The sequence below is a fragment of the Henckelia pumila genome, chromosome 3 (genome assembly GCF_033568475.1).
Source record: "Henckelia pumila isolate YLH828 chromosome 3, ASM3356847v2, whole genome shotgun sequence".
Taxonomy (NCBI): domain Eukaryota; kingdom Viridiplantae; phylum Streptophyta; class Magnoliopsida; order Lamiales; family Gesneriaceae; genus Henckelia; species Henckelia pumila.
The window spans coordinates 192,169,971-192,193,864 of NC_133122.1; the positions used below are offsets into that span (position 1 = coordinate 192,169,971).

The 23,894-nt window shown below is 35.0% G+C and overlaps 2 protein-coding genes across 2 annotated transcripts; both read left to right on the top strand.

The window, feature by feature from the left end:
- Positions 1 to 224: 224 nt before the first annotated feature.
- Positions 225 to 2,440, top strand: LOC140891889 (serine carboxypeptidase-like). Its single transcript, XM_073300560.1, has 7 exons — positions 225 to 613; positions 742 to 1,030; positions 1,129 to 1,272; positions 1,370 to 1,520; positions 1,604 to 1,692; positions 1,793 to 2,051; positions 2,137 to 2,440. Exons 1-7 carry the CDS (start codon positions 249 to 251, stop codon positions 2,379 to 2,381), a joined length of 1,542 nt encoding a protein of 513 aa, XP_073156661.1. The 5' UTR covers positions 225 to 248; the 3' UTR covers positions 2,382 to 2,440.
- Positions 2,441 to 10,638: 8,198 nt separating this feature from the next.
- On the top strand, positions 10,639 to 23,526 carry LOC140890245 (uncharacterized). Its single transcript, XM_073298005.1, has 8 exons — positions 10,639 to 10,831; positions 10,936 to 11,185; positions 11,263 to 11,445; positions 11,543 to 11,624; positions 12,133 to 12,240; positions 22,107 to 22,265; positions 22,388 to 22,571; positions 23,364 to 23,526. Exons 1-8 carry the CDS (start codon positions 10,686 to 10,688, stop codon positions 23,524 to 23,526), a joined length of 1,275 nt encoding a protein of 424 aa, XP_073154106.1. The 5' UTR covers positions 10,639 to 10,685.
- Positions 23,527 to 23,894: the final 368 nt, after the last annotated feature.

Consider the following 23,894-nt stretch of genomic DNA (forward strand, 5'->3'; position numbering starts at 1 on the left):
TTATATTACAACACTTGAGATTTTTCCAGCATGAAATTTAATGAAGCAGACAGATCATATTGAGAAAATTAGACAAAATTAAATAATTAGAAAAATCAATAAATGACACACTAAGATTTAAAAATTTTGAGATTTTTAGAAATTGCATGAATGATGATTATATAAGAGGAATATTACCTTAAAACTTGTTTCTTTCACACAAAAAATGCTATAAAACTGGCCTTCGTAGTGCTGCTCAGAACTCACTCATGAAAAAAGGAACTCTAATGGCTTGCACATTTCTTCACCATTGTTACCTTTTCACATTTGTCTCTGTGTTCTTAATTTCTGCAACATTTTCATTAGCAAGAACCTTCAACGACGATCATTTTTCCACTCTGAAATCTCTAAAAACAGAGTCTCAGGCAGAAAGGCTCATCAGATCATTCAACTTGTCCCCAAAGCATGGTATGAACAATCATGTCGGGGAAGTTTCCGGGTACAGATTCGCTAACGAATCGAGGATCGTCGAAAGGAAGATTAAATTTCCATTTGTTTTGGAAACAAGAGGATCTATCTCTGACTTGGGTCATCATGCTGGCTACTATAGAATACAGCATTCCGAAGCTGCAAGGTATATTGTTGCTTGACAATTTTAAATACGGATTTCGACTTTCCTGGATCAATCCCATGATTTTTGAGCCAAATCAATCGCCTTAATTTTTTTTTCCACATGTTTTCTTGATATAACATTGGCTGCAGGATGTTCTACTTTTTCTTTGAATCAAGAAACAGCAGCAAGGATCCTGTAGTCGTGTGGCTAACAGGAGGACCAGGATGCAGCAGTGAAATAGCTTTATTTTATGAAAATGGCCCCTTCAAAATAACAAAGAACCTCTCCTTAACATGGAACAAGTTTGGATGGGATAAGGTATCGAATATTATATATGTCGACCAACCAACCGGGACCGGTTTTAGCTACAGTTCTGCCGATGCTGACATTAGACACAATGAGGAAGATGTTAGCAATGATCTATATGACTTCTTGCAGGTCTTTCTCAATATCATGATTCTCCATTTCATGAAATAATACGAATTATGATTCTTGATTTCTTAATATCAAAAGAGTTTTATGATGTCTACTGTCAGGAGTTTTTCAAGGGGCATCCAAAGTTCGCAGGGAATGATTTCTACATAACCGGAGAATCTTATGCGGGGCACTATATTCCTGCGTTGGCTTCTCGAATTAATAAAGGAAACAAAGACAAAGAAGGCATTCATATCAATTTAAAGGTTTTTATGTGCTTCCCAAGTAGTTCTGTATGTTGCTGCCATTGAATAACATCTAGTCAGAAAGTTGTTTTTACGGATTCGAATTCTTATTTCGCAGGGAATGGCCATAGGAAATGGATTCACTAACCCAGAAATCCAATATCAAGCGTACACTGATTTTGCTTTGAAAATGAAACTACTCACAAAGGATGAGTACGATAGCTTTAAACCAAAAGTTTTACAATGTGCAAAAGAAGCTAAACTTTGTGGTATTACTTTAAACTTCAACCTTCCATGTGTTTCCATATCGACGACAATAAAAATAACTCTGATGTCTATTGCTGTTCTTTAGGCCAAGATGATCGAAGTAAATGTTTGTATGCACGCGAACTTTGCAATTCCATCTTCTCAAACATAAAATTAATTAACAAGGGAATAAATGTAAGTTATATTATTCTTTGACATGTGCTTATCATGTCTCTTGAGAACAAAATACACTGTTTAACTACAAGAAGCATTTTAACTCGTGTGGCATGTCCAGCACTATGATATAAGAAAGAAGTGTAAGGGTCTCCTGTGCTACGACTTCTCTAACCTGGAGCGGTTTCTGGAACTGGAACCCGTCAAAATCGCTCTTGGTGTTGGTGACATAGAGTTCGTCTCATGCAGCGCCACGGTGTACTACGCTATGGCCGGAGACTGGATGAGAAATCTTGATGTAGGAATACCTGCACTGTTGGAGGATGGGATCAAGTTACTTGTGTATGCTGGAGAATATGATCTGATATGCAACTGGCTCGGTAAGAAAGACTCCAGCATCTAGCTTCTGAAATTACTACACATCTCAATGGGACATTTTACAATGTATTCGTGTGATTTGGGCAGGGAACTCGAACTGGCTTGACGCCATGAAATGGTCGGGACAGAAGAAATACTTGGCGGCATCCACGGTTCCATTCACCGTAGATGGTGCAGAGGCTGGATTGCAGAAAGGATATGGACCACTTGCTTTTTTGAAAGTGCACAACGCCGGTCATATGGTTCCGATGGATCAGCCTAAAAATTCTTTAGAAATGCTAACAAGGTGGATGAAAGGCCACAGCCCCTTGAGTCAGGCAGGTTATTTGTGATTTGCCACCATTAATGAGATATATATACACAGAACCCCGACAGATAACCTGCTGATGTATTTGTGTGATTAATCTATATGAATGAAAACTTTAGCCACAATACAGTGCCGTATATATCTGATGATTTGCATTCTGTAATTTTTGGTGAAAGTAAGATGAGCCAATGAAAAGAGTCAGAAAAAGGCAGTCCAATATGTATTCATATGGAAAAACAGAATATGGTCTCAACATTAGATTTAAGAACTCAAAAATAAACAGATCCGCGAAAACAAGAACGAATCAAATGTTAAACCAGTATATTTTGAACGTCGTTAAATATAAATTATACAATATTGCGTCCTCGAGGATTTCCAAATCAATCCTTGTATAGAAAATAAAGTTGACACACTCTCAACTAACAGATTAGTTGTCATTCGAGATGTAGTCATCATCACAGAGCAACACAAAGTAATCCTAACAAGAGCAATGAATGATTACTTTTTTTTTTTTTTTAGTACTCAACTTATGAACTCAAGTTCATGGGACTTAAAGGATGATTTTGTCATGGGCTGTAATATATTGGGTCAAACCCATAATCTTGTTAAGATCACTCATCGGAATCGGATACATTGTTTGACTTTGTAGATGCCGTTAGCCGTGCACATTTTGAGGGTAAGGTTGCACCATCTTTTTATTTGATGCTTGGTATTTTTGTTGCTCTCCTAACTGTATTTGTTAATATCATGACGCGGGAGGCCGCGATTGCTGCGATTGAATCTCATGTTTTATTTTAATGAAATTAGAAGATACTCCATATCTTCTTTTATATATATTATCTGCCGGAATAAGAACAAGGTCATGCAGCCAGTAGGTAATAATTATACTGTAAAAAGTACGTAGAATCCTAGTTTAGGCTTCACAGCTCATAAAGTGAAATTGTGGAGACATTTTTTTTAGTACAATTACATCAAATACATCGTAATATCAAATTATATCAAATTATGACACTAAAGAGTACAATTGTCCGCATACAACCGACGAAACTTGAGCATTGACCCGAGACTTTCTTATCTCGAACAAAAAAACTACTTAAATGTAACTAAATAAATTAGGAAAAATCCCGCAGTCAACGGGAATCGAACCTGAGACAAATTGGTCTCAGGGCCTCACCCTTAATCATTGGGCCAAGGGGTCATTGGCTTGTGGAGACATTTTTGAACTTTTTTCACTTGGTTTTTATTAATGTTTTCAGGTGTTGATTTTGTTGTTGATTATGGAGCTTCCAATCTTCGGAATAATGTTGAGTGCTGTAACGTAGGGGGTAAGGTTGTCATTTTGGATTTGCTTGAAAAGAAATGTGGCAGCGTAGATTTTGCTGAACTACAACAAAAGCATATTGAAATCAGAGGTAAAAACCATTAGCTTCTTTGTAATAGTGCTTTTTGTTGGCATAGGACCCCTCATCCCCTAATTATATACCACTTTTAAGTGTAGAATTTATTATTGTTGTTGTTGCTATTATCTTCTGCAGCGTTCGATCTACGATATAGAGATTTGGATTATAAAGCTTCTGTGATTGCCAAAGTGAGAACTCATTTGTGGCCTTTCATTCTTAGACAAAAACTCATCCCTTTTGTCGTTGAACCTTTTAAAGAAGGCGTTGAACCTTTTAAAGAAAAATGATAGAGGCATCGGGAAGATTATTTTGTCTGTGGATTTTAAGAAGACCAGTTGCGATCCGAAATGAAGTAAATATGTAAACTTTAGTCCATAGTGCAAATCCATATTTACTCCAGCTTGTTTTTTTCAAAAAAACTGATGCTCTTAGCTCCCTACGTATACTAGGAGTATCTTAATTCCCAATTTTTTTAATGGTCTATAAATAAGGAAACACTGAATTTTTGCTCCTCTGATTTTGTCACTTTTGCTATTTTGATTTTTTAGTCATCAAATTTTAATTTTAATAATGGAAGTTAGCAATGTTAGTATTTTTTTATTAGGAATGTTAATGTAGCAGGTAATGCTGTCATATCAGTATTACATTAACATCGTATTTGTTTAATGTCATGAGAAAAAAAAAACTAAAACTAAAACTAAATAACATAAGAACTAAAATCCCAAAATGTGAACATTAAATAGAAAACAAAAAAAATTTCCCTAAAAATAATTTCAGGTGCTCTATGTCAGTCGAGGGAGACAGGACTGAAGTATTAAATCGATTTTTAAATTTCAACTTGGTATAATCCACGTGTATGTTTGTCTGCGGGAGAAGCGAGAAACTAAATAATAATAAAATTGTTTTTTTTTTTTTGAAATAATAAAATTGTTATTATTATTATTGAAAGGATAATTATTGCTATTTTCATTATTATAATATTATTGGATAGAAATAATTAATATTTTCATTATTATAATATTAGTATGTACTTATTATTATAACATTAATTATATAGTTATTGTTATGATAACTATAATTATTATATTAAATTTTTAATTATTATTTTGTTACAATTAATGATAGCTTTTGATATGATAGAACTAATTAATAATAATAATTTGATATTTTCATTATATATATTACTGTATTATTAAAGTAAAGACTCTTTAATTAATAAACTTTTAATTAATTGGTGAAATTTGATTTGAAATTACCATTACGTCCTAACTTAATTTTTAATAAAACCAAAATTATTGGGTAAAATAGTCATTTTATAAAGTTCTTTTATTTCTAGCTATTAAAAGTTCACTTTGTGCCCTTTGATATTATTTTATTTACAATTATGACATTCATTTTATATAATATTTATTTAGGAAAACGTTAAATTTTATTTTTTTAAGTTTAAAATTTATTATTTATTGCCTTTTTTTTCAAAATACGTAATGTACGCACGCAATGCGTGCAACGAAATAGTAATATATATTATATGAGTTATGGTACATTTATATATGGGTTTTTAATAATTAATTTAATAAATAATTTTTTTAAAAAAATAATACTGTACGTGGACGCTGCAATTTAATTGCACTCAAGGCTCGAGCGGATGCTGCACCCTTTTCTCTCTTTTAATAATTTTTTTTCCTTTATTTTTAGTTTAAATATTTTTTATGACTTGAGATCGGATAAAAGATCTTCTATCAGATATCTGAAACAATATCATTGCTATTTTTAAATGATTGTTTATCAAAAAAAATTATTTATTTTAAAAATTTTAATTGATTTATCAAATATTATTTGATTTAAAAAATTAATATTTTTCAAAAATTATATCGGATAAGAGACATGAGAAATTATCAATGATGTTTTTTTATTTTAAAATTAAAATGATTTTAAAAATATTAGTTGATTTATCATATATTAGTTGATATAAAAATTTTAATATTTTTCATGAGTTGCATCGGATATGAGAACCATATATTTAGATCTGAGACAATATTATTAGAGTTTTTGTGATTTTGAAAATGATCATCATCCGGATAAATTTTATTATAAAAAATTATTTATTTTCAAAATATTGGTTGATTTATCATTGTTTGTTGATTTAAAAAATTAATATTTTTATGGGTTGAATCGATATGAGATGTTCAGAATTCAGATATATGAGACAATATCTAGCTTTTTATGATTTCGAAAATTATTTTTAACTAGATAATAATTTGTTTGAAAAAAATTACTTTATTTTTGAAATATTATTTGATTTATCATATATTAGTTTATTTTAAAAAAAAATTAAAATAAATCAAGTAAAATTTTTAAAAAATAGTTATTCGGATGAAAATCACAAAAATATGTGATATACGGATCTTCTATCTCGATTCAAATAATGATTGTTGACGTATCCTATTTTTAAAAAAATATTAGTTGATTTATCTTTAATTTTAAATCGACTAATATATATGATAAATCAACTAATATCTTTAAAATTTTGTAAAAAAAATATTGTTCAATTTAACAATAATTTTAATATTAAGAAAACTATACCGTTTAGTAGGTATGATGAGATAAATAGTACATAAATAAGTAATATAATGTAATAAAAAATAAATAAGAAATGATAGTAAACATAGTATTTGATTTGATTGATATTTAATTTATTAAATTTTATATAAACATGATAAATTATCTGATAGGATCGGTTGAAAGTGTAGAGGGAGTGAATATACTTTCAAGCAGCTTAGTATAAAACAATTGAACTCGATCGGTTTAGTGACTGAGTTCTAGACTTATCTTAATGTCTGATGTAATTTGACAAACAAGAATATGTGCGGAAATATGTCAAATTATAGATTTGAACACTAACGCAGTGTTTGGTGCAAGGGATTAGGTTCGTTTGTGTGTGATTTTTTATTTAATCCATTGTTTGGTAGGATTTTTATTAAAATAAATTAATCTAACCTATAAAGGATTAAGTTGTTTTATAGTAGGTTAACTAAACTCTCCCCTCACCCTAGTATTATTTATCCTTGTTTTTATCTTACACATAAATTTCATAATTATCCTTTTCCTCCAACCTAAAAATCACCAATCCAATAAAATATAAATGATATTTTTGGCAAAATAATTTTAAACCATTATTTAATCTTATTCCTAAAAATCAAACCAAACACAATACTATTTTCAACACAAATTACCAATACTTATCTATCATGTCTTTAATCATTCATTTAATAATCATTCAATAATCCTATCAATTGAACCAAACACTGCGTAAGTGGTTATAGTTTAGGTTAGGTGATGATAGTGGGTAGACTGAAATAACGCAAGCAAATGTGTATGGATATTCGAAGATTTCAAATACTCCTACGTCACCTCTTCTTCCACTTCGGAAGGATATCACTAGAAGACTTTGAATTTTACAAGAAATTTGCAAAACCCCGATCCAGTTTAGGACTTAACACTGCCTAAACAAGAACTTCTAGTACAACAACTCAGTTTCAGTCCTAAACTAATGATAGAACAAAGATGAATACAACTCAAAATCCTTAGCACAAAATTGATCCTTCTATGATCAGAATAACACTTCGACGTTTGTGTTTCGAGTTCCTTGATCAATTCTTGAGGGTGTAAAACTTTGAATATTCTCGTAAAATAGCAGAAATTGCAGAGCGTGAGAGAGAGATCCTTTGTTCGATCAAGATCTCTATTTATACCCTTTGATTGTTAACGGTCATAAATTCAAATTGAATCTTCAGATAGGGTTTTGAATTATTCTCGTTGGATTTGTCACTATCAACAACAAATTTTGGAGCTGACATTGCCCTTTGCATCGCGGCACTACCTTCTGCAGAGTGTGTCAGAGTACGGATGACCTTATCCAAAAATGGCGAGGTAGTAGACTGGTGAGGGTAAACTGATGAAGTCAGTTTAGCGTCTTCGGCCAGTTGAGCGCGGTGATTGAGCGTGAAGTAGTTTAGCTCCATATATAGGGTTAACCCGTCTTACGGATGAGACCGTCTTACAAAAGACTTTATCTTAAAAGTATTACTTTTTTTATAAAAATGAGTAAGATTCACTCGTCTCACGGATATAAGTGGAGACTTGCTCTTAAAGAAAATATGGTTGAAATATTTGTTGGGATATACATTTTTTGTCCAAGGTTTTTAATTTTAAATCATTTTACGAGTTACTATTGGTAATTTGTCGTCCATGCCATTCGATCTGCCGCTCCATTTCTTGTGTGTTCCTACGCTGCAAAAATCAAGAAACAAAGGAAAAAAAACAAGAGGTAGGAAAACGTGAGTAACACAAAGGGATTCCGGGGCTCAGACGCTACAACTCTCCAATCCACCGGCAATCCATGGCGAAGGCCACAAAGGCTTCCAAAACCCAAACTCACGCCTAGATCCTACACACAGTAGGAATCCCTGGCCAACCCACGAACGAGATAGATGGCAGCAACATACACAAAGCAAGGAGAAAGAGAAGAAGACACTCAGTCACTAATCCAAGAAGCACCCCAGCACCCTTCGAACTATATCCCTTTCAATCTCTCAACCTCTCGCTCTTTCTAGGCTTCCACGCACAAAGGAGAGAAACATTCTCTCTCGCGACCAGCTAACACTCTCCTCGCTCACACAAAAACGAGGACGAGAGAGGGCAGCAACACTAAGCCCGCCCCTCACTCTCTCGCCCCTACTCTCGGCCTCACTCTCACGCACAAAGAAGAGGAGGCGCACGCTGGTTTCTGTTTTCTGATTAGGTAAGAAAAGGGGGGAATTTTATAAGGACTTTAAGTGGACTGGGTAATTATAATGAGTTGGGCCAAAGCCCAACAATCTCTACCTTTTGGCCCAACACTGGTTCACTAGTTACGAGAGTCACCTATAGCCATCATCATCGCCCCACAACAAAACACAAATTTAGTACAAGAAAAAATATGCAGCAAACACAAAGTAAGCTACAACACTACACCGAAAACAGAACACATCTGTCGAAAATATCAAAGTTAAAAATTTTCAAACAAAGATTAAACTTTTTAACATTTTCAAAAAACAAGATTCGAACCAAGTAAATGCTCCACCTCGTTTGGAGCCGAGACAAGTTTTGAAAAATATCAATCATAAATATTTTTCACACAGAAAAAAAATAGAAAAAAACATGTAGCAGATTTCACACAGAAAAATGCACATAGTCACAAAGACACGGGTGAATCACAAAGAAACACGACAAACAACACGGAGATGGAAACACAACAGTAACCACCAAGCACAGCCTAGATGAAAACACAATAGTAACTAACAGGAAAAAAACCACGGAGATGGAAACACAATAGTAACCAATCACACAAATAAAAATCCTAGGATTCTACCAGCAACAAATGCACGTAAATCCTAGGCTTCTACCAGCAACAAATGCGCATAACATCCGCACCAAGCGGTTACGCTACTAAAGCGATAAAAAAAGGTTCAAGCCAATATACCAGAGCGAAACTCATCGCAAGAGTTTCGATTCCAAGCTAACGGAATACGACCACAACGGACAGCAATGGACACGGCACAACGGGCAGCGGGATGTCCAGGCGAAGGCAACGGCGACGGACGAACAGCTTCAACATGGCTCTGATACCACTGTTGGGAATTTTCCGTCCATGCCATTCGATCCGCCGCTCCATTTCTTGCATGTTCCTACGCTGCAAAAATCAAGAAACAAAGAAAAACAAACAAGAGGCAGGAAAACATTAGTAACACAAAGGGATTCCGGGGCTCAGACGCTACGACTCTCCAATCCATCGGCAATCCATGGCGAAGGCCACAAAGACTTCCCAAACCCAAACTCATGCCTAGCTCCTATACACAGTAGGAATCCCTGGCCAACCCACAAACGAGAGAGAGGAAAGCAACACGCACAAAGCAGGGATAAAGGGGACTCAATATAATTACTCAGCCCACTTAAAGCCCTTATTTAATTCCTCCATTTTCTTCCCTAATCAGAAGACAGAAACCAGTGTGAGCCTCCTCTTCTTTGTGTGTGAGAGTGAGGCCGAGAGTAGGGGCGAGAGAGTGAGGCGGCCGGGCTTAGTGTTGTTGCCCTCTCTTGTCCTCGTTTCTCTGTGAGCGAGGAGAGTGTTAGCCGGTCCCGAGAGAGAACGTTTCTGTCCTATGTGCGTGGGAGCCGAGAGAGAGAGCGAGAGGTTGAGAGATTGAAGGGGATAGAGTTCGAAGGGTGCTGGGGTGCTTCCTGGATTAGTGACTGAGTGTCTTCTCCCATTTCTTCCTGCTTTGTGCGTGTTGCTGCCCTCTCTCTCATTCGTGGGTTGGCCAGGGATTCCTACTATGTGTAGGAGCTAGGCGTGAGTTTGGGTTTGGAAAGCCTTTGTGGCCTTCGCCATGGATTGACGATGGATTGGAGAGTTGTAACGTCTGAGCCCCGGAATCCCTTTGTGTTACTAATGTTTTCCTGTCTCTTGTTTGTTTTTCTTTGTTTCTTGATTTTTGCAGTGTAGGAACACGCAAGAAATGGAGCGACGGATCCAATGACATGGACGGCAAATTCCCAACAGTTACCTTATCGGGATCCACTAGTAATCATTTTTTGGAAATACTAATAATCATTGGATAAGCATATAATTAACTTGATGATAACATTATTAATTAAATAGATGAAGATAACAGAAAAAATTAAAAATTAATCATACAATCTAATCAAGTTACAATAAAAGATAGAACCGTATGTATTTGAAATTTAAATGTGGAACATATAGATAGATATTTACGTCGAAGTAGAACATATATTCATCAATTTAAGATAACGTGGCAAAAAGTCATTGCCGATTTAAGAAAATATTCATACACAGACTTTAATATTTATTTTTATTATTATTATTATTGATGGACCCTCAGGTTGAGGCCATATTGTTATTGGTCGGCACCGTCATCTCCGCCGTCCTCTTAATTTGGTTGGTGGTGTTTCGTGATGCCTTCGGTCGTCCGCGCGCCGCTCGTCCGCGCGTCTCTCAAAACCGTCGCGTCGTCCGGTAATGTTTTCTTTTTTTCTTTTTTTTTTTTTTGGGAAAAAAAAATAACTTTGGGGTTTGGATGATCGTTTTATATGGATTGATTGATTTGTTGCTAATTTTAGGATGAATGCTGTGCATTTTGTTGGCCAAGGTGGTCCGAATAATTTACGAGTAAAAAGGGTTCCGATACCCACGATCAGAAGTGATGAGTTATTGATACGTGTGACTGCGGTTGGACTATGTTTTCTTGACACTTGGCGCCAACAGGATATCCTTTTTGAGTGTGATCTTTCAAAGCTTGGGCATGAATGCTCAGGGAAAGTTGTTGCTGTTGGCTCATCCGTCACTCATAACTTTAAAGAAGGCGACGAGGTATTGAATATTTATAAATTAAGTTATAAACAATTCACATTTATTTAAACAATCACGTACCCTTTTTGTTATTCAAGGTTTGTGCAATTGTTCATGGTGGGGGTGGGTGTGCAGAGTATGTAAGAGTTTGCGCTGGTAAGGTTCTGCAGATTCCGTCAACAGTTTCCCTTGTTAATGCAGCGGCATTGCCACGAGCATCATGCTTAGCTTTCTACGCTCTTTCGATATTGACCCAAGTCGCCCGTGGCACTAAAATCTTGGTACGTGCTGTCATTTTTAATTTTCTAAACTAGATCTGATATATATATAATTATTGTTTAGATGCTGATGTTAATTTTTGAGGCCATGCAATCGCAGATACATGGGGCTGGAGATGGTGTTGGCATAATTGCTCTTCAATATGCTAAGTATGTTGGTTGTCAAGTATTTGCAGTAGCAGGTATACAGTAATGGTTAATTAGCTCGTTGCATTTTAATAGATTCTTGATTCAGTGAACTTAAATGTGTTAATCATGTCAGATTTTATACAAACATGATAAACAATAAACCCTCTCAAATTGTGTATTTGTATTGTTATGACGATTGTGCTTAGGGACCTCAAGCCTAGGTATTTATTGGCGTTTCCGAATACCATCAATGAGGTATTCGGGAAAACGAAAGTCAAAAGAAGAGACGTTGCGTGTCTCAATGTTCTAAATGTGAGAAGGCATATGCACATTTCGTCAAAAGATGTGGGCAGCCGCTCGTCACCGCTTCCATCATCATTGATATCCCCTTTGTTACGTGCCATAATTTCTTACAAAATGGACAAGTATTCGATTGAGTTAGAGATTAAAAAAAAATGTCTGTGGTTGCTTTGTTGCCAAATGTATTGGTCGCAGCATGGATATATCTTCCCATACTAAACTTGATGATATATATTTCTAACCAAATGGACCTTTTTTAAGAAACGGAAGAAAAGCTGCGAAATTGCCAAACACTAGGAGCACAAGTTTGCATCAACTACAAAAAAGAGGACTTCTCCAAGCGTGTCAAGGCAGAAACAGGAGAAAAAGGTTTGGTGAATTTCTAATTTACCTATTTGTTAATTTATATATGTAGATATAATGGCGATTGCAATACATTTGAAACACACTCATTTCAAATATTTACCCAAATGTAAATCTTTTTATCCAAGCACAATCTTTGATGGAGCAATTTGGTTTGAATTTGATCTAGTAAAGGTATTGTCATAGTTATTATGAACCTATAATAAGATAGATGATTGACAAAAATTTCTAGGTTGTTCGTTGACTATATTTATGTAGTATCATGTTGTTGAAAAATATCATTTAGAATTGTAATTAATTTTCTTGAAAAATTGATGCTTTGCTAATAGTAATAAAAATTGCCTTTAATTAAATTGTATATTGCTTTGTTAATTGTATGAAAATTTTCTACATTATTCTTATGAAATCTAAAAAAAATGATACATTAAAAGTGAATATATTATATATGTTTGACAAAAAATATTTTCACTGAAATTATTAAAAAATAATAATGTATATTTAATCTACTTATCTGTAAAAGTGTGAAAAGAAGTGGAAAAAAAAATTCATTAGAAAAATAATATTTTGTTAAAACATAATTAGCATGGACATATTATGAAAATTTGTATCAGATAGTAAGGGAAAACGGAACATAAAAAAGTTATGGATAATATTTCAATCAAGGCATGTACTCTCTACCTTCTTATATGCATTCATAGCATAAGAAACTTTCAACTATAGGAACACGTTCTCAGATCAGTCGGATGTGATACCCCGTAGCAGCAGAAGTTTAAAAATTTTTATTTTCTGATCTGAAATGATTCCAGATCATGGGTATCAAATCCTAACGATTAAAACAAACAAGTAAAATAAAACAGAATTAAATTTTACCTCTCAAGTCTCAACTTGAGGTTATGGACTCTAACAGAAAATTCTGCTCTTCTTGTATATCTCAGAAACTGATGACTCGATCGATCAACTCCTAAATCAGGTCCACGAACAGAATCTATCAGAAGTTTCTACGAAAAGAATTTAACAGATCTGATCTGTTAAACCAGACTGGATTTTCGAACATAGAGGGGAGAGGGGCGGCCGAAACCCTAGGGAGTGAGAGCTCTCTAGGTTTCGAAAATTATGAGCTATTGTGTCTAATTTCTGTACTGCAATAACTTATTTATAACATGGGCTGCTAACAGCTTAGGGCCCATTAGTCATAAGTTCAAACCTGACAAGCAAAGCCCGCATGTTCAAAAATTAATATAAAATTCATCTTGACTTAAATTGACAAACCGATTTTACCAATGTGTACAGAAACCTTTTCTGTACATTTTAAAGTCAAGATAAATTTTCTGAATCCGAAATTCAGTGATTTCCAAAAATGGCATCCCTATGTCATTTTAGGAAATCAAACTCCCTTTACTCTTTAATAAGAAGTCCTACTTCTCATTTGCTAAATTTAACTCATTAAATTTAATTATCTCAACGGGGATAAAAAATCTATTACTTGTGTAACCCTCAATGGTTCAGGGATACAGCTAGTCGTGGGCCCACAACTCCTTGTGACTCGGAACAACAATTTCCGAATTACCCATCGAATCAAGGTAAGAGCGCCTAGCAACATCGCCCCATGATTCCCTAGGTATCACTGAGAGTGCCTGCAAGAACCAGTAGGTTTTGGTTAGCGTACAGTACGGTCCCTTCATCCATATATCCCGATCGAATCAACAACCATTGGTATATGGAGAGTCGTTCGAGATTCGATAACTATGCAATACATCTTGAAGATCAAATAGTGACATCGCATGTGCAACTAGGAAACCAAGTAACCTAAAGCACATCATGTACTCTGGCTAGAGATTTGTCACACTAATATCTCCTCAGATCGCATAGGATATCCACACTCGCAAGCGTGTGGTGAATCCTTGACAACAAAGCATCGACTCCTATATGTGTCGTAACTGTACCCAATCTCGACACCTGTTGACCCTCATAGAGTCGGTAAATGAGTCAAAGTACAGTACTAGCATATATAGTCTCCATGATATTTCAAGTAGTAAGGACTAATGGTGTACAATCAAAACCGCGGACTTATCCACTCAATTAGTGAAAACTACTTGGAAAGTCCGAATAGGTTAGTTCGATCATCCATCAAATGAATATCTATTTACATGCTTCGAACATCTCTATGTTCCATACCAATGAAACGTGGTACTTGGCATCGCAAATGCTAGTCTCAATCTCGAGCAATCCTTATCCTTATTTGCGAACGGCTCAATTGACTAGGAACTGTTTAGAATATACAGTGATTATAAGATGTGTTTCATGATAGTCATTCAAATCTACTATCATATCTTATATGCACTCTAGTATATTCAAGGTCTTTATCTAATCATCATATAGTACGTCACAACATAATAATATGATAAAAGATAAAGCAAAAGCCAATGAAGAGTGTAAATTATATTAAACAAAGATTGTTTACAAATAGAGTCATAAAGGCCCTTAGCCACAAGTTGGCTAACAGGGCACCCACTCTTTCAATCTCCCACTTGCTCTAAAGTCAACTAGTCATATTACGTAGTCCCATTGCTTCGCGATGTTTGTCAAATAATGGTCCTAACAAGGGCTTAGTAAGTGGATCAGCGATATTGTCTGCAGAGGCCACTCTCTCGACAGTGATGTCTCCTCTTTCCACGATCGTTCGGATGATGTGGTATTTCCTCAGTATGTGTTTGGATCTTTGATGAGACCTTGGTTTCTTTGCCTGAGCAACGGCACCAGTGTTGTCACAGTACACCGGGATTGGACCAACAGCTTCAGGAATGACCCCCAACTCTTGGACGAAATTCTTCATCCAAACGGTCTCTTTAGCAGCAGCTGATGCTGCAATGTATTCTGCATCAGTGGTGGAATCCGCTGTGGTGTCCTGCTTGGAACTCTTTCAAAAGACAACACCGCCATTGAGCATGAATACAAATCTAGAGGTTGATTTTGAGTCATCCACGTCACTTTGGAAGCTAGAGTCGGTATAGCCTTCCAATTTCAATTCTCTTCCCCCATAAACCATGAATATATTCTTAGTCCTTCTCAAGTACTTAAGAATATCCTTCACAGCTTTCCAATGCATTTGACCGGGGTTGGCCTGATATCTGCTCGTGACACTCAGAGCAAAAGCTACATCCGGTCTGGTAGATATCATCACATACATGATACTACCTATGACTGATGCATATGGTACGTGTGTCATTTTCTCTATTTCTTCGTCAGTCTTTGGAGACATTGAATTGGATAGAGAAACTCCATGGCACATAGGTAGATGTCCTCTCTTGGACTCATCCATATAAAACCTTTTCAATATGGTGTCGATGTAGGTTGTTTGATTGAGTCCAATCATTCTCTTGGATCTATCTCTATAGATCTGTATTCCTAGAATATAAGACGCCTCACCCAAGTCCTTCATCGAGAATCTACCTGACAACCATATCTTTGTTGACTGCAACATCCCTACATCATTCCCAATGAGTAGGATGTCATCAACATAAAGTACTAAGAATGTCACAGCATCCTTAACCACTTTCTTGTACACGCACGGTTCCTCCGGGTTCTTGATAAAACCAAAGTCCTTTATTGTTTCATCAAATTTCTGGTTCTAACTTCTTGATGTTTGTTTGAGACCATAAATTGATTTCTGAAGCTTGCATACCTTATGCTCGCTTCCCATGGATGTGAATCCCTCGGGCTGCATCAAATAGATTTTTTCCTTAATATTTCCATTAAGAAATGTAGTCTTCACATCCATTTGCCATATCTCATAGTCATACCATGCTGCTATGGCAATTAAGATTCTTATGGACTTGAACATTTCAATTGATGAAAAAGTTTCATCATAGTCAACACCTTGTCTTTGTGTGTAACCTTTTGCAACCAATCGTGCCTTGTAGGTCAGCACCTTACCATCAGGCCCAAGTTTTCTCTTGTAGATCCATTTACACCCTATAGGAACAATTCCATCGGGAGGATCTACTAAAGACCAAACTTGATTTTCATGCATGAAGTCTATTTCAGACTACATGGCTTCAAGCCATAAATTCGAATCATCATCAGAAATTGCCTCCTTGAAGTTTCTTGGATCACATCCAACAATGGGCTCACTTTGATCCCCTTCAAGTAGGAGATTAAGTTGATCAGGAGGTCTAGAAGTCCTTTCGGATCTTCTAAGAGGTGACGTGTCAATTATTGGTTCCTGAGATGTGAGGTTGTTATTTTGTATCTCGGGTTCTTCTCGAACTTCTTCGAGTTCCATCATTTTGCCTTTTCTATCAAATAAGAATTTCTTCTCAAGGAAGGTGGCATTCCTAGAAACAAACACTTTTGTTTCAGTAGGATGATAGAAATAATATCCGATCGAATTCTTCGGTTACCCTACAAAATAACATAAAGTTGATCGATTATCCAACTTATCTCCCACTGTCTGCTTCACGTAAGCAAGACATCCTCAAATTCTCAAGTACGAATACTTAGGAGTTTTTCCAGTCCATAATTCATATGGTATTTTGTTCACTGCTTTAGTATGGACATTGTTCAACAACAATACCACCGTTTCAAATGCATAGCCCCAAAACGAGGGTGGGAGCTCAGTGAAGCTCATCATAGATCGAACCATGTCCAACAGAGTTCGATTACGACGCTCTGATACACCATTAAGCTGAGACCATTAAGCTGAGGTGTGGCAGGAGGAGTCCACTGAGAAAGAATTCCATTTTTTTTCAGATAGATCAAAAACTCGGTACTTAAGTATTCACCGCCTCGATCAGATCGAAGTGCTTTAATACTTTTACCAAGCTGGTTTTCTACTTCATTATTGAATTCTTTGAACCTTTCAAACGATTCAGATTTATATTTCATTAAATATAAATACCCATACCTAGAATAATCATCAGTAAAGGTAATGAAGTAGGTGTGACCAAATTTAGTACCAATACTAAATGGGCCGCAAACATCTGTATGGATCAGATCCAATAGATTTTGACTACGCTCAGGTTTTCCCTTGAATGGAGTTTTAGTCATTTTTCCTTTCAGACAGGACTCACAAGTAGGTAGAGAGTTTATATCTGACGAATCAAACATTCCCTCTCCCACTAGCTTGTTCATCCTTCGTGAGAAAATATGACCTAGCCTCACATGTCAAAGGTTTACCGGGTTTTCGCTATCGTTTTTCCTTTTTATTGTTGTTGCCGGTTTATCAACATAATTAACTGGAACGTCTTTTAATTTCAAGTTATATAGATCGTTTCAAGTTGTCCATTTCCAATCAAACATTCATTCTTGTAAATATTGCAAATCTCATTCACAAAATTGCAAGAAAAACCATCTCTATCAAGCATAGAAAGAATGTTTTTAATCAAATCTGGCACAAATAAAACATCTCTAAAAAATAGCTTAAAATTGTTTTGCAAAATTAAAAAAATGTTTCCCACAGCTATAACTTCAACTCTGGAACCATTTCCGAGCCTTAACTGGGTCTTACCCATCCTTAGCCTACAACTCTTGTCATCATCTGTAACTCATTGCAAATGTGAAAATCACATCTGGTATCCAATACCCAAGAAGTAGTATTAAGTGAAACATTTATTTCAATATAAAATATATCCTTTGCAGTTCATAACTGCTCGATATATTCTTTGTTGTTGCGCTTCCAATAACCGGGTTTCTTGCAGTGATGACAAACTTCTTTAGACTTGTTCAGCTTTGCATGTAACATTTGGCCTTGAGATCATGGTCCCACCATTTCTCTAGTTCGGCCAACCTTTCCGAAGTTACATCAGCCGGGGCTGTTTTCGAAGGAGCCTTTTCTAGCACATAGAAAATCTTCTCCAAACTCAGGACAATTTTAACTTACGGAACCAATCCATATAGTTTGCGCCAGTCATTTTATTTTGTTTGAGAATTGAAACATGTGGATTGCGCGAATTCATCATAATGAAATACTGAAAAGAAACAGACAATAATCGGTGATTGTTTAATTAATTTACTAAGACATAAAATAATGCGAGATTAATTTTATGAATTACACTACCACTATTTTAACGATTTCACCACCCTCTTGTGAAACCGAGAAACTGGTTTCCTTATTGAGAACATGGAGTCCAATTGACAAATCATAGTCCCGAATAATATCAGCCAACCATAATTTTTCAAAAGGTAGAGCCCAATTTCTTCCAAAACAACCCTAATGTTTTTACCTCATGTCCAATAAGAGCCCAATAATATGACGCCGTTTATTGTAACATGTCAAGATGACCCACCAATATTAAGTTGTGATGGACGGTCGCCGTATGGATCCCCTAATAATATGAGTTAATCCCACGGGAGTTCCAACTAACTTACAACATGTGTCGATCTAATGTACAGCTTTCCGAAGAACGGACCCCCCAATAATATGAGACGGACCATGCCCGCGGGTAGCATCTCATACATTGATCGTTGATGGAAGGTAGGAACATTTAAACAATATTTAAATTCCCTTTTGTTAATCTTGATATCAATTTTAAATCATATTTAAAATGAGGGATTTTAATTTTGAAAAATTTGTCTCATCATTTAAAAATTTGTATGCTTGCGGGATTCATGCAATTTAGTCTAAACATGCATACAACAATAATATCAAATATTATATAAAGGACGATCGATGCCTAGATCTACTCGACCCGTGATTGCCAATCACGAGTCTAAGTCCAATCCTAGGTGATATGCAAGTATGCAATGCAATCCTATTACATTGAGCTTCCAATTTACATTTCTTCGGTCTTTATTGTCTGCTGGGCCCACCATTGTCTTTAATTTTTTATCCCCCACTAAGTCTAATAAATTTCGATGACAAGTAGGAGATACATATTTAAGGGTGGGAACGGGCCATTAACCAGACCCACTTTTATTACAAATGACAAATCAAATTGAGCCATAAACCAAGCCCATTAATAAAACCCAACAGTAATAATAAAAACCAAATGTAAACAACCTAACATACACCTAAAAACTTGGTCATGGCAATCGATCATCCTTTTATCCAATTATTTAATTGAATTAAATGATTGGATAACATGCAATTCAAAGTGACAATAATTGTAAATAGATAAAATCATATTTCATACATAAAATCTTATTTTATATATAAAATCATATTTTATCTAGTTTATCCATAAAATCATATTTTATATATAAAATCTAATTTCATATATAAAATCATATTTTATAATCAATTGTACCAAAATAATTAATTTTAAAAATTTTAATTTATTGGATTAAATTTATAAATTTCCAAAATTCAAAATTTATCCAAAAATTAATTTTTTTAAAATTTTGGCCTCAAAAAATTTTGACCCATTGCCTCGTGGACCAACTAAAACAATTTTTAATCGGGCCAAAAACTGGGTCCGATAACAATTAACGGCCCGAAATTCAAAATTTCAAAAATAAAATTTTTTTAATTTTTCAGGGCTGCCCGGGACGATCCCGGGCAGCCCCCCGACTGTCGGGCTGGGAGCCCAGCCCCGTCACTAGGCCGCGTGCAGACAATCTGCGCGCAGGGCAGCGACTGAAAGGGCAGCGGGCAGACTATCGGAAAAATATATATTTTTTGTTTTATTTTTTTGAAAAATCGAGGCTTTGTACAATCGATAAATTTTAATCGTTTGATCCGAGAGCAACCTGGCTTTGATACCATTGTAGGAACACGTTCTCGGATCAGTCAAATGTGATACCCGTAGCAGCGAAAGTTTAAAAAATTTTATTTTCTAATCTGGAACGATTTCAGATCATGGGTATCAAATCCTAACGATTAAAACAAACAAGTAAAATAAAACAGAATTAAATTTTACCTCTCAAGTCTCAACTTGAGGTTATGGACTTCAACAGAAAATTATGTTCTTCTTGTATATCCCAGGAACTGATGACACGATCGATCAACTCCTGAATCAGGTCCACAAATAGAATTCTTAATCCCTCTGATAGACCGTACTAGAAAGTCTATCAGAAGTTTCTAAGAAGAGAATTTAACAGATCTGATCTGTTAAACCAGACTGCAATTTTCGAAAATTGCAGACTGGATTTTCGAACACAGAGGGGAGAGGGGCGGCCGAAACCCTAGGGAGAGAGAGCTCTCTAGGTTTCGAAAATTATGAGCTGTTGTGTCTAATTTCTGTACTGCAATAACTTATTTATAACATGGGCTGCTAACAGCTTAGGGCTCATTAGTCATAAGTTCAAGTCTGACAACCAAAGCCCGCATGTACAAAAATTAATATAAAATTCATCGTGACTTAAATTGACAAACCGATTTTACCAATGTGTACAGAAACCTTTTCTGTACATTTTAAAGTCAAGATAAATTTTCTGAATCCGAATTCAGTGATTTCCAAAAATGGGATCCCTATGTCATTTTAGGAAATCTTAATAAGAATTCCTACTTCTCATTTGCTAAATTTAACTCATTAAATTTAATTATCTCAACGGGGATTAGAAATCTATTACTTGTGTAACCCTCAATGGTTCAGGAATACAGTTAGTCGTGGGCCCACAACTCCTTGTGACTCGGAACAAAAATTTCTGACTTACCCATCGAATCAAGGTAAGAGCGCCTAGCAACATCGCCCCATGATTCCCTTGGTATCACTGATAGTGCCTGCAAGAACCAGTAGGTTTTGGTTAGCGTACAGTACGGTCCCTTCATCCAAATATCCCGATCGAATCAACAACCATTAGTATATTGAGAGTCATTCGAGATTCGATAACTATGCAATACATCTTAAAGATCAAATAGTGACATCGCATGTGCAACTAGGAAACCAAGTAACCTAAAGCACATCATTTACTCTGGCCAGATATTTGTTACACTAATATCTACTCAGATCGCATAGGATATCCACACTCGCAAGCGTGTGGTGAATCCTTGACAACAAAGCATCGACTCCTTTATGTGTCATAACTGTACCCAATCTCGACACCTGTTGACCCTCATAGAGTCGGTAAATGAGTTAAAGTACAGTACTAGCATATATAGTCTCCATGATGTTTCAAGTAGTAAGGACTAATGGTGTACAACCAAAACCGTAGACTTATCCACTCAATTAGTGAAAACCACTTGGAAAGTCTGAATAGGGTAGTTCGATCCTCCATCAAATGAATATCCATTTGCATGCTTCGAACATCTCTATGTTCCATACCAATGAAACGTGGTACTTGGCATCACAAATGCTAGTCTCAATCTCGAGCGATCCTTATCCTTATTTGCGGACGGCTCAATTGACTAGGAACTGTTTAGAATATACAGTGATTATAAGATGTGTTTCATGATAGTCATTCAAATCTACTATCATATCTTACATGCACTCTAGTATATTCAAGGTCTTTAACTAAACATCGTATAGTACGTCACAACATAATAATATGATAAAAGATAAAGCAAAAGCCAATGAAGAATGTAAATTATATTAAACAAAGATTGTTTACAAATAGAGTCATAAAGGCCTTAGCCACAAGTTGGCTAACAGGGCACCCACTCTTTTATCAACAACTTATGAATCTAAACAAAATAAAACAAATAAATTATTGCAATTTTAATCATTATTATTAGTTTTATTTTATTATAAATGTGAGTGAATTTAAATTTATTCATTTTATTTTATATTTAATATGGTGTTCACATGCGATGCACTTGCTTCTTCGTAGTTTCAATAAACGGGAAAATTATTTTGGTATATTCATTGAATATTTTTTGTTCTAGATTAAGTAATTATATGTTGAATATGATATCTCATCGGTCACCAATGTCTAATTAGTTAATCTCGTGAGGCCATGGATTCGGTTTAAAACCTAACTAAGTCATATTTTTTTAGGGGTGGACATTGTACTAGATGTCGATGACAGAGATCATTTTCAGAAAAACTTGGATTGTCTGGCCATCGGTGGATCTCTTGTCATTTTAGGATTCAAGAATGAAAATCAGATAAACATCGACATTTCTGTCCTCGTGAAAAAGGATATTAATGTCATAGGTAGAATCACTACCCAACGAGTGATGAATTTCATTCCTTGGTTTATTGTTTTTCCTACATATTGATACTAATATTATTTCTTACGTTGTTTCATTTAATTAATAATGTTTAATTGTCTATAGGTGGGGATTTGGAGAATCTAAGTAGTGCACGAATAGGGTCACTCTTTTCTGAAGCTGGAGCAAGATTTTGGCCACTAATAGAAGGTGGACACATGAGGCCAGTAATTGGTAAAGTTTTCAGATTCTCTGAAGCAGCGGAGGCACATCGAGCCTTGGAGAAGCATAGTATTCCAGGCAAAATGTTGTTAGTTCCATAAAGACTCGATAAAGTCCCAGTAATTGCTATTTGGTTGATATTTTTATTTTTGTCAAAATCTTTAATACTGCTTGCTATACCTGACAAACATTGACCCAACGTTCGTAGGTACATAATTTTTTATGGTATTGCTAAATAATTAATTTCAATGGATTTTTCAATTTCGATTCAGAAAAATATTGAATGTATTTGTAGATAGTTTTCAACCAACAAAGGCACTGTTCTGTATAAATTAATTTGGGAAAATAATTTTTTTAGTCCAATAACTTTATCCCATTTGGGTTTTGGTCCATTAATTTTTTTTATGTGGGTTTTGATACACTAACTTTGTATTTTCAGTGTTTTTTGGTCCAACTACAAATGTGTCAGCTTTTGATTGGTCCACGTCATCAATTTTGACCAATCAGAAGTTGACACAAACGCAGTTGGACCAAAAAACATTTAAAATACAAAGTTGGTGTACCAAAACCTACATCGGAAAATTTAATTAATCAAAACCAAAACTTGGACAAGTTAATTGACCAAAAAACTTATTTTTCCAATTAATAATCCATAACTTTAACTTGAACTTGTTTCTCCTTAAACTAACTTTTTAGGTTAGGTTTGGTTAGATTAGAACAATTTAGAGGGTAGCCTTCGAGATTCGATCGGAATGTGGAAATGATTAAAGTAGTATTTGTAATATCTAATTGTAAATGTTTTTGGATTTTTTGTTTCACAAATTTGGTAGTATTTGAAACCTCTAAATCTAAGTACTAATCATTTTTTTTCTTCACACAGCTACGATGTTAAAGGTTTGCACAGGACTTCGAACTTTGCAAGAATGACACATAAATCGTTAAGCTTTCAATTACTTCTTGATTTAATATGTTGCTTTAACATTAGTTTTTATCTTTTTTTCGAATTTTTCGGAATAGATTTTCATAAAGCAAGACCACGATAGGGTCCGATAAGTTATTTTTTATGTTCTGATTTTATTATTTATTTCAATACATTGATTGATATTATCGTTTATCACGTTTTTATTTAATATGGCCAATTATACTAAATAAGTTGTTGACTAACTTTTTTTTAAATTAACTAGAAATATATTCTTATTATTCTTATATGTCATTTTAGGTTGAAAAATGAAAATTCCATGATGACTTGTATTGGTTCTAGATTTTTAATGAATTTTGTTGAGTTTAAAAGGCTAGAGGTATTTATTCAATCTAAACTTTTATATACTCCATAAAAATTTAATGGTATTCAAGATGAGTTTTAAAAAGTCATGCATGGTATTCAAACTTGATTTCTAAAAACTCTATAAAA

Bases quoted from the DNA above. Each gene is read 5' to 3' on its own strand.
- LOC140891889 (XM_073300560.1), top strand. From the start codon at position 249: ATGAAAAAAGGAACTCTAATGGCTTGCACATTTCTTCACCATTGTTAC. The intron at 1,031-1,128 runs GTCTTTCTCAAT...GTCTACTGTCAG, and splicing joins ATCTATATGACTTCTTGCAG to GAGTTTTTCAAGGGGCATCC. The intron at 1,273-1,369 runs GTTTTTATGTGC...CTTATTTCGCAG, and splicing joins GCATTCATATCAATTTAAAG to GGAATGGCCATAGGAAATGG.
- LOC140890245 (XM_073298005.1), top strand. From the start codon at position 10,686: ATGGACCCTCAGGTTGAGGCCATATTGTTATTGGTCGGCACCGTCATC. The intron at 11,625-12,132 runs GTATACAGTAAT...ACCTTTTTTAAG, and splicing joins TCAAGTATTTGCAGTAGCAG to AAACGGAAGAAAAGCTGCGA. The intron at 12,241-22,106 runs GTTTGGTGAATT...ATATTTTTTTAG, and splicing joins GGCAGAAACAGGAGAAAAAG to GGGTGGACATTGTACTAGAT.